Source organism: Bactrocera tryoni, chromosome 3 (genome assembly GCF_016617805.1).
Source record: "Bactrocera tryoni isolate S06 chromosome 3, CSIRO_BtryS06_freeze2, whole genome shotgun sequence".
NCBI classification, from domain to species: domain Eukaryota; kingdom Metazoa; phylum Arthropoda; class Insecta; order Diptera; family Tephritidae; genus Bactrocera; species Bactrocera tryoni.
In genome coordinates, this window is record NC_052501.1 from 39,987,582 (window position 1) to 39,999,510 (window position 11,929).

Sequence of the window (11,929 nt, forward strand, 5' to 3'; positions counted from 1 at the left end):
TGATTTTACCTATTTGGAAAACTTAATTTGCCCATGAAAGGACACTGGTTTCAGGACATTTCAGCTATACAAAAGGCGACGACCGATATTCCCAAAGGCGGAATATCAAAGATTTCGTAAGCAAAAAATTTGTGAATGATGCTTAAATATATAACTATAAACCCTTGAAATTTCGCTTTCTTTCTCTCACAAAAAAATCCTCAAAAAATAGATTTTTTAAGCCTCTAAAGCAGGCTCCCCCCTTAAATACTGTAAATTGCAAGAGTATTAAATGTATTATGTTTTTTCCTTTCAGACTCATTTCATTTTGGTTTCAACTGGCTATAAAGTTTTCTTCATAAAAGCTGCTTGTATTTCTTATCGATCTCGGTTCGAACTTATGGCATTCCTAACATTTTTCTTTGGGTATAAAAACATGTATTCAAAATAAAAACAAATTATTTCAAATGACAGATAAAGCTTTTTCTCTCTCTCTCTCTAGCTATCTCTCAACTTAACTCAGCTGATCGTGGAATAAACTTACTCATATACACATACATATACCTATATAGGTATAATATTTATAAATAAACATGTACAAACAGCGATGTCTCGCAAAAGCTACTAACAAACTAATTAAGAGCGTACACTCTAGCTAACATAGAGCCAAAAAAATTCACCTACTTAATAAATATGTAGCGAGTAAATAATAAAAATTGAGAGCCACGCAATTGAACGGCACAAAAATTTTAAACAATCTAAGATTGCATTGGCACCACCCAAGTGAGGGAGCCCTCTAAACATTGTCATTCGTTCGCGAGCAAGCAGCGGATTTGGTTAGATCCACTCGGTCAAAATTGAATATTTTCATAAATTACAAAACACCAAGAAATTTGCTTAAATTAAATAAGTATTAAACAACACTTAAGCTTCGAAATTTGTACTGCAACAAACATAAATTAAAAAAATCTGCAACTCAAGATGTCTGATTTCAACTTGAACAGCCTGGAAGAGTGCCTGGAGAAACACATACCGCAAAATGAGCTGAAGGAAGTGAAGCGTATTTTGTACGGCGTCCCCGAACAGTAAGTCGTTGAAAGCAAAACAATAAAAATATCAATTTTCAATTGCGTATAGACTAAGAGACTAATTTGTTTTGAAATCGAACTGGAACAGCTGAGTGAATGCAAACATTAATTATATAACAGTGAATTAGAAAAAATTTATCTGCGACTCTAAATAAATAATACAACCTTTGTCTTATCAGTTAGAAGGGTGTCATAAAAGTTATATTCTCTTGGTATGCTATGTACACAGGCTTATCTGGAGACAACAACTTTATTTTGATGCATAAATTAGACGTCTGATTTGTAAATGATATGAACATTTTAAGTAATGTGTATACGAATATATTTATAAAAAATCGTATGTTCATACATATGTTATATTTTATTGATATGTATGTGTATGTTTTGTTTTATAGTTCATTCATTACGCGCGACAAACCCCCAGCGATGTTGGTATGCATAAACTACTAAATATATCTATATACATACAAAACAAAAGCAACAAATTTAGTTCAATAATAATTTTTGTTATACTTTTTTCAAAATATATTTTAACAAAAATTGTATAACAGAAAATAAAATACTTGTAAAAAAAGTAACTAAAACATTTTCCAATTAATTGCTCTTAGTAAATATTGCTGAGAAAAATAACAAAATATGCTTCACGGTCAATTAGTAATTGTGCAAAACTAAAGCAACATATTAATATTTTGTATAAGAACCCTTAGCTTTTATAACCTCAGCACATCTTCGGGGCATTGATGCTATCAAATTATCAATTGTGTTTTGTGGGATGTTTATCCACTCCATTTTTAACGTGTCAAAGAGTTCTTCTCGGTTGCCAAAACGCCGATCAGAAACTGCTCGCTTTAAAATGCCAAACAGGTTCTCGATTGGATTCAAGTCCGGGGATTGAGCAGGCCAATCAAGAACCTGAACACCACTGACCCTAAGATAGTCTTTTACCAGCTTAGATGTGTGTTTCGGGTCGTTGTCGTGTTGAAAGACCCAAGAAAGTGGCATTTTCCACTCAGCATATGGTAGCATATTGGTTACCAAAATACTTTTGTACAAAAACCTATCCATTATTCCATCTATTTTTTTAAAAGGACCAACCCCGCTGCCGGAAAAACACGTCCACACCATAATGCTACCGCCACCATGCTTGAAACTCATCCTACAGTTCCTTGCACTATGGCGTTTACCTTTATGCCGGCGGACTGTACTCATTCCATCCGAATTAATCATATTAAACTTTGATTCGTCGCTAAATAAAACTGTTTTCCATTTAGCAACGGACCAATTACGATGTGCATTGGCGAAATTCAATCTAGAAAAAAAAATTTGGTTGAATAGTCATCAATATATAGAAGCCTATGATGTTAGGTGTCAATATACCTTTTTTGCAAGTGTTTTTTTGTAAGCATTGGTTTCTTCGCTGGTCTGTAAGTTCGCAAGTTGTTTTCGATTGCTCGTCTACGAACTGTACTTGCATGAATATTTAAATTAAGAGTTTTTACAACTTCATTTGAAGTGGCAAATGGATTTTTCTTGAAAACTCTACACATTTGCATATCAGTTCGAGGGTCGGTTTTACGCGGTCGTCCACCTAAATGCACTGTCGTAACACTTTTGGCCAAATAATACTTTTTAATTAGTCTACAAATGATAGATCTATTGATATTATATTTTTTAGCTATTTTACTTTGAGCGTCTCCGTTACGATAATCAGTTATAATGCTCATTTTCAAACTATCGCAATACATTTCTCGCGCCATTTCAAACGTCTGTTTGATCCCAATATATAAAACGAACTAATTTTTATTTTGCTCTAAATAGTTATATGCATTAGTAAAACGACACCTGCATAACTGTAAATCCGTTATTTTCCAAAAACTTCGTCGCCTACTACCTTAAAGTAAATTGTTGCTTTTGTTTTGCACAACTCGAATTCAAATATAATTATGTATTTTTTGTTATTTTTGCATTTATTTAATACCGCTTGATGAAGTGTACCGGTGCTTAAATTGCTTCTTACCCATAAGTAAACATACACTTGAGTGAAATTTTTTTTAGCTCTGTTTCTTTTGTTGAAAATGTCAATGGAAACCTTATAGCCGTTTTGTTGCTTTTGTTTTGCACATCACTGTACATACATACAAACATATATGTGACCTGGTCTACGGAAAGGGGGCTTAGGTGTCAAAAAAAAGGAGAACAATTAATGAGATAACGAGAAACTGACGATTATTTTTAACAGCTTTTCCCAGAAAACTAGTTTTTGTAAAGAGTTTAAAAAAACTGATATTAGTTATAGAGGAGCTAGGCCAAATTTTCGCTCGAATTTATCTATTTTGGGCACAAAGATGCACTGTTCTGAGTAAAGTACGCTCTCTTATTTTCATTGGGATAACTCACATATTGGCCGGAAGTTCGAAAATCTTTATTTTAAGTATATAGGGGGACATTTTCGATCAAAAGTCAACTAGGTACCGGGGTCTAAATATTCGGTACTTAGGGGCTTCAACAGTTTTTCTTGGATTTAAACAATTTTCGGTCATAAGGTGGCCCACGCCAAAAACATTATTTGTGCAAAGTTTTATCCCGTTACATTGATTGCTTATTGATGTGTTTTACTGGAAACTAGATTCGTTCTAGTGGAATTTAAAATGGTGCTACATGGAAAGTAGTCGTGGTTGTTGTCCGATTTCGTTCGCTTTCACAATGTAATACAAAAATGTAATAAGAATAACATGTACTAAATTTTGTAGAAATCGTTTGGTCGGATCCCGCTTCGGGGAAACCGTTTCGTTCACTCCGGGCATTGAAGGCAATTCTTGAATTTACTTTAACAACTGTTTCAAGGATTTGAAAAAACGTTTGCACTAGTGTGTTGGAGTATACTAATGTTGTCGGGAAGAAAGGGAAGATCCTCCTAATGCAGACGTCTATTTCACGTCTTTTAACTCGCTAAGATCACCACCCAATACTTAAAACATCGTTTCTAAACAAAACAGTCCCTATTGGGCTAATACTGGCTTTTAATGTTGCTACGTGCTGTCAGAGTTATAGAAATAGACCAAAAAATTGAGTTCCAAATATATAAATACAACACATTCGTATTTCGAGTTTACTTACGAAAAATTATATTTGGTTATTAGTTAGTACTAAACCTCTCACTTCTGTTTTTGCCTCATTCTTCTAACCTTTGTGATAGTTGACTGAGTCCAGGTGATTAAAATTTTAAGAAGATTATCAGATCCAATAAACATTCCTTATTAGACACTGATCTCTGGAGAAGTTAATTATACTCACAAAAGACAATATCTAAACGTATTGGAATTAAATACCCTTAGACTTATTTTTATATTCCAAATTCTGCAGCTTACCGCTGCTCTGTGAACCCAAAATCAATGGTAAACTTCATTTTAAACGGTTTCTCTAAAAAGAAAACTTCGTACATTCTGAACTATTATAAAAGATTTATTTACATACAAATGTATACATGTAACTTTTTATTTGTTTGTTTTGTAACAGTGATGTCTTGGAACTGCCAGCGTCTGCGACCGCCTTAGCTGCTGACAATGACTTTGAGATCCAGGGCTATCGCATTTCAGCACAGAAAGAGCACATACGAAAGCCCCGCATCGTGCGAGTCGGCGCTATACAGAACTCTATTGTACTGCCCACCACCGCTCCAGTGGACAAACAACGCGAAGCCATCTGGAATAAAATACAGATTATAATCAAAGCTGCTGCGGCGGCGGAAGTTAATATTATATGCATGCAGGAGGCGTGGAGTAAGTTGCAAAAAACAAACGTTTACATATATAAATATATATAAAAATTTGACTGAACCATTTGTTTTCTCCACACCTAGCAATGCCATTTGCCTTTTGCACACGCGAAAAGTTTCCATGGTGCGAGTTCGCCGAAGAGGCTGAGAACGGTCCGACAACAAAAATGCTGCAAGACCTCGCCAAAGCCTACAATATGGTCATCTTGTCGTCAGTGCTCGAGCGTGATACGGCGCATGGCGACACCATCTGGAATACAACGGTCGTGATATCCAATCGTGGACGTTACCTCGGCAAACATCGTAAAAATCACATTCCACGTGTTGGTGACTTCAACGAATCCACTTACTATATGGAAGGTAACACCGGTCATCCAGTATTCGAGACAGACTTTGGCAAGATAGCTATAAATATCTGCTATGGACGCCATCATCCACAAAACTGGATGATGTTCGGTTTGAACGGTGCCGAAATTGTATTTAATCCATCGGCCACCGTGGGTGCACTGAGCGAACCACTCTGGGGAATTGAAGCGCGGAATGCAGCTATCGCAAATAGTTATTTCACAGTCGCAATAAATCGTGTGGGTAGCGAGGAGTTTCCCAATGAATATACTTCCGGCGATGGCAAGAAGGCGCATAAAGTTTTCGGACCCTTTTACGGTTCGTCTTATGTAGCGGCACCGAATGGTGCACGAACCCCGGGCTTATCACGGCATCGTGATGGCCTACTTGTGACCGAGCTAGATTTGAATTTGTGCAGACAGGTGAAAGATTTCTGGAACTTCCCAATGACACAGCGTCTACCGTTGTATGCTGAATCTTTTAAACGAGCCTCTGAACTTGATTTCAAGCCCCAAGTGATAAGGGAGTAACAGAAGAAGGCAGCATGTGATTAACTAATATGTGTTCCTTATAAAATAAATATACTTTTGTAATAAAAACCGATATTGTAGTTGTTTCTCGGGAGAATGATCTTCTTTAATGGCGTAGACACCGCTTACGCAGTTATAGCCGAGTTAACAACAGCGCGTCAATCGTTTCTTCTTTTCGCTACGTGGCGCTAATTGGATATTCCAAGCGTAGCTAGGTCCTTGTCCACCTGGTCCTTCCAACGGAGTGGAGGTCTTCCTCCTCCTCTGCTTCCCCTGGCGGGTTTTGTGTTGAATACTTTCAGAGCTGGAGTGTTTTCATCCATATGGGCGACATGACCTAGTCAGCGTAGCCGCTATCTCTTAATTCGTCGTATAATTCGTTCCAACGAATGCGATATTCGTCGTTGCCAATGCGCAAAGGACCATAAATCTTCCGCAGAACTTCTCTCCCGAAAACTCGAAACGGCGACTCATCAGACGCACCCTGCACCATATAGCAGGACAGGAATAATGAGTGACTCATATAGTTAGTTCTGCTACAGGAGACTTTATTTAGTCCGAAGTAATGGAGGAGTGGACTATGAGTATATCATGAATGGATAAAAGATATGATACCTACCCATAAGACTAGGTGAGGAGTACTTGGCAGTGCTAAAATGACCTAGAACTTTCTAATGAAGGACCTGTATAATGGACTTTACTTATCTCTATAATCGAGTCTCTATAATTATTTGTATTGATAGTTGCTCTTCATGTCTCTCAAGGCTTTTACTTTTGACAGACATATTTCATTTCGGACTCATTTCATTTCAGAGTAATATAAAGACAATTAACAATTTTATTTTGCAATATACTCGTAAAATGCTTTATTGTGAATATTACATCGAGTTATCTAAATATCTACGGCATAGTAACCTTCTAAACGTTTGGCCTCCCGTATACCGGTTTCTACTGCACCATGCACTGTACCGAAATAGCAATCGTGTGTAGCTTCGCCGGCGAACTGTACAACCGGCTTAACGGCTAGAGCGCCTTTAAGAGGAGTGATCACACGATAGGTTGGGGCCGGCCCCAGCATAGTTATTGGTTGTGCCAACTCTGCCGGCGATGTGGACAACTCTTCTGTTTTGAGTGAACGAAATGAAAATGAACCATTGAAATTTATGTTGGTATCCCATGTGCTTCTAGCCAAATCTACAACATTACTTATTTTCCATTGTGGTAGAAAACGTCTCAGCAAGTATAAACAACCGTCAATTACATCAAAATCTGGCATTGTTTCAACGAGTGGTATATTTGAGCCGACCAACCAACCGACCAATGTGCATGGTTGCCTGGGTACTCTGTAGAAGCCGTAAATATCTTCCAACCATGCACGTTGGCTGCCACGTATCTCAGCAGCGTCTTCTTCACGCCAAAGCATTGCCACACCGGTCCATTGACTACTCCAAAATGGCGCGGGAAATTCGAGATATATTTTCATAATACTACCGTAACCGAGCCCTTCGATGGCATTAAGCTTCGATATTGGCAATTCAGGAGTGAACATTTCATTTACTCTGCTTTTCAGTACACCCAATGACACAGTCACTATAACATGATCGACGAGGAAAATGGCACTTGTGTTCTCACAAGTCACCTCGACTTTGAAGTCATGCCGGTTCCATATGATCTCTTTCACGCGTATACCGAATAGAATTTTGTCTTCGAGTATGCCCAAATCATTGCCAAGCTCATCGGCTCCCATTAGTGTGCGAAGAAAGTGCAGAAACCCCTCTTCAAAATGCAATAAGTAATCGCCATCGCAGGTTTTATAACTTTGAAAACCCCGCCCAGACATTTCATCAAGTCCCGCTGATGTTTCCGATCGTTCAATTTTCGCGAAATTCTCGAAAAACTCTTTTGCGATTACTTCATTGATATTCCTATATTCATCACGGTGTAATATTTTAAAGAAATTCCTGAAAAGATATTCACCGAGCGTACCTTCAAATGTTGGTAATTCCTCGTCACGTTTGGCAAATATTTGTGCCAATATAGTTTTCAATTGTTGCACCACATTACTCGGCACAACCTCGCCATCAGACCGAATGCAATCGAAGTTCGTATAGATATAACTTGAGGAACGCAGCATATTTTTACCATCAACCATTTGGAAGACAATATTACCTTTTTCACCATGGCACCAATGTGCACCCATTTCAACGATATTGTGACTAAATTGTTTTGTATAAATCCGTCCACCGATCCGATTTTCCGCCTCAATTATGGTCACACACTTGAAACCCTTTTTCAACAACGACACCGCACAGGCGATACCGGCCGCACCGGCGCCGACAATAAGAAACTTGGGTTCCCCTGCGATATTCTGTGATCCTTCCTTGAAACTAGTTGAATGCACGAAGGACTCACTACTGACGGACGTTAAACTGACGTCTAAACTGGAACCACTCTTCTGTGCCGGTAATAAACACATTTCAAATGCAAAGCCAAAGAAAAGAAAACACAAAATAGAATTTTTCATTAACAAATTTAAAAATTTGTCTAGGAAAATATTGAAATCATTTCTAGGAATCAAAACAAATCTTAAAATGTAGAATGTCATGTAAATTTAAAGTATATTTCAGCATGCAAAGAGTGGAAAACTCAAAATTTAAAAAAGCAATAAGTAGCACTTAAGCCTTTTCGTACCGAAACCGTTCGAATATTTAAGATTTTCAACAATTTTCTTTTTAATTAATATCGATGAAACAAATACACGTAATTCAAAGTTTTTAAAAATAACCCTGTTCCGTCCAACATCAGGATGTGCTTAGGCCCTTGACAAAGAAACACTTTATGCATTAGCGGTCTTCGCTCACATTTAAAAAAAAATTACCCCGGTTGTTCCAACACCGGTACTTATAAAGAGATGCGAAATATTAAATGATTTTCCATTTCTTTCTCTTTTTAGTGATCTTTTTTCGCTTGAACAATACTACATATAGTAACACTTATTATTTGTTGTCAATGCATTATTTTAGTTGAGATTACTTGTTATCGGATTTGAGTACATTTAATTTTTTAAATTATGATATAGCTCCGGAGTTTGATTAGAAACTATGACAACGTCATTTTCAAAAATTAGTAGCTCAAAAAAAGCTACTACCCGAGAAAATAATCCAGAGGCGTTAAATCGCGTGATCTTGGCGGCCATTAGACTGAGCCATATCTCGAAATTAACGAGCAAACAAAATTAGCACGCAATATACCCATTTTAAAATTGATGCGGGGCACCCTCTTGTTGGAAATAGAGAGCGTCCGCGTCGATTTCACCAAATTAAGAGGGAAAAGGCCCATTAACCTCGTGTTATAACAATCACTGTTGATTGTAAAGGAAATTTCTACCTTACTTTCAAATAAATATGACGCGATGATGCCGCCATACCACAATTCGCACCAAACAGTCAAGTTTTGAGGATGCAATTGCATTTCCTGAACCACACGAGGCTTTTAACTCACCCTTATAGGGACAATTTTGTTTGCAGGCGAAGCTATTACGCCAGAATTGGGCCTCATCTGAGGTGATGATTAGACGATGATTGTGAATTTGCGAATTTTTCGAGAATGTGAGTTTGCAATATACTAATGTTGGACTGTTACCAATTGCTGTCATACAACCGACTGATCAAATTCAAGCATTTGTATAGAAAACTCTTTAATTTGTCAAAGAGTCTTCACCCAATTTAACAAATATTATTATCCATGACATCGCTACAATCTTTCAACAAGTTGTTCGTATCGCTTGACTGTAGCAAACTCAAGTCCTCTTTTATTTGACAAAGGTATCTTCACGAAATTATAACCCAAGAACCATTATAATCTCCAACTATGTTTTATTATTTTTCAGACCACAATAGGATATAGGTACCATACAAACCGAATGATCAAAAACAAGTTCTTGCATGGAATACACCCTGATCAAGGATATATTAAGGGAGCATCTGAGTGTGAAATATACGAAAAATCGATTTTTTGTTGCATTATCGGGCATTATACACTGTAATAAACATTTTCTCAAGTTTTGAAATCGAAATTTTAATTATTGCGGTCGCTACAGCGTTTCGTGTAGAAAGGAAACAGAGTGGAGAACATAGCGACTCCAATCTTTAAACGCGTTTTTCTTAGAATGTTGCTTTTCCAAACGGTTTCCACTTCCAAGAAAGTGTTTCGAAGATGTGTAGTTTCAATTTCGAGAGAACATTTTTACCGTCATTCTCTATCGCGCTATGGAAGTCTGTTTTTTGAAATCGTTCTATTTTTTTCTACGAAAAACTGACGTAAAAAGGGCCAAATTGAATAACTTTTGTTCAAAGCGCCATTTTGTCCCATTTTCAAAATAAGTGTATTGAGGATTACTTTGAGAGAGACATAGATTTTGAAGAATAAATTAAGAATTGTAAAACTATTAACAAAGTCTTACTATTTTTTGCTCATAGTAATATATACTTTACGAAGTCTCCGTTATTTCTTCTGCCAACATTCTGAACGTTTCAGCACCAGAAATCTGATTCCTCATACCAAATTTAATGCAATTTTTTTTAATAATTTTACTTATCGTAAAAATCGCTGAATTCACTTAATGTACTTCAGAAAGACAAGCGTATACTAAACACTAAAGGTAATCTTTAGATATGACATTTGGCACACATGTCACAAACAATCATACCAACATAAAAAAATACTTCGACGAATAGGTTTTCGAGCGAAATTTAATTTAAAAGTCTTACTATTTTTTGTTCACAGTAGTATATAAATGAACAGCATGACGAGCTGAATCGATTTAGACATGCAGGCCTGCATGCAGGGCGATCTAGACCGCCGACATTAGAGCACTATAATACAAATTGAACGATCGGACTAAAGTGCTTGTATGGAAAGCCTTTTCATTTGACGAAATATCTTCAAGCAATTGCATGAGAATAAATTATTTGAAGCAATGAAGCAATCACCGAATAAATTGTTCAAATGAGACCACTGCAGCAATAGCTGCCTAACCAATCAATGTTCTTGTAAGAAATATTTTATGTATCTGTGTATTGGTGAGAGGTATTTTAGCTTCGGTGCAACCGAAGTTAAGGTTTTCTCTTCTTTAAAGTAGGGCTTAAGGGGGTATCAATGTAAAAATAAATTTTTTTGCGAATTTATTTCTTAAGTTTTTTTGTAATATTTTTTATTTATTGGATCTGCTTTTTGTTTTGAAAGCCTAACAATAAGTTATGAAATCTTAAATCTATTCAAAACTAGACAAGCTCAAGCAAGTGATTGAGCTTTTTTGGTAATACATTGCTCTTTAGTACGCAAGCATATCTCTTCTTTTTAGGCGTGTTTGATCGCAGAAATGTACTAAAGAATTAGCCAATTGCTTTGGGTGATCTCGGAGTTTAGATATATGTATATTCCATTCTGCTGTTCCTACTTCTTTCTTTACCATAGGAATAGCAAGATCTTTATAGATATTTTCATTCCGCATAAGCCATGGTGAGCAAGTAATTGTTCTAAGCATTTTTGATCGGAACCTTTGTATTATATCAATATTAGATGCACAAGTCATACCCTACAGTTGAATGCCATAGATCCAAATCGACTTATGACTGCATTATATTAAGAAAACACTTTGTTGTCTAGGCCAAGTTTAGAGTTTTTATTTAAAAGCCAAATTAAACTTCTAGCTCTTATCTTAATGCAATTTATTTTACTCGCTATATGTTTTCTCCGCGTAAGTCTTATATCTAGATGAATACCAAGATAAGTTACTTCATTCGTTTGGTGTACTAGAACATTGTTTATTTTAACGTCCGACACGTTTCTGATCTAAGCGAGAAAGTAGCGTGCTTGCATTTATTCGCCATGCTTACATTTATACACCATTCTCCGACAGAACTTAAGTGCTCCGATAATATTCTTGATGTTATTATGTGGCTCACTAAAGCTGTGTCATCCGCAAAAGTTGATGTTAATACATTATTAGCTGTTGGAAGATCTGCTGTGTATATGATGTATAGAGTTGGGCCTAAAACACTGCACTGTGGTACACCAGCCCTTATCTGTCGTTCATCAGATATGAAATCTTCCACTTTTACCATTAATTCCTCAATAAAGTACAAAAGGTTTGAATAAAATTACTCAATCCAAATTTAAGAAATAAGTTCGCAAAAAGGTCTTTTTTTACC

General features: G+C 36.5%; 2 protein-coding genes across 2 annotated transcripts; one reads left to right on the forward strand and one right to left on the reverse strand.

Annotated features, from left to right (window-relative positions):
* The first annotated feature begins 778 nt into the window (after window positions 1–778).
* On the forward strand, window positions 779–5,790 carry LOC120772356 (beta-ureidopropionase). The gene is made up of 3 exons (XM_040100922.1): window positions 779–1,064; window positions 4,584–4,846; window positions 4,927–5,790. The coding sequence occupies exons 1-3, from the start codon at window positions 961–963 to the stop codon at window positions 5,715–5,717; spliced, it is 1,158 nt and encodes a 385-aa protein (XP_039956856.1). The 5' UTR covers window positions 779–960; the 3' UTR covers window positions 5,718–5,790.
* An 819-nt stretch (window positions 5,791–6,609) lies between these two features.
* On the reverse strand, window positions 6,610–8,245 carry LOC120771914 (spermine oxidase-like). Its single transcript, XM_040100201.1, has one exon. It carries the CDS (start codon window positions 8,239–8,241, stop codon window positions 6,610–6,612), a length of 1,632 nt encoding a protein of 543 aa, XP_039956135.1. The 5' UTR covers window positions 8,242–8,245.
* Window positions 8,246–11,929: the final 3,684 nt, after the last annotated feature.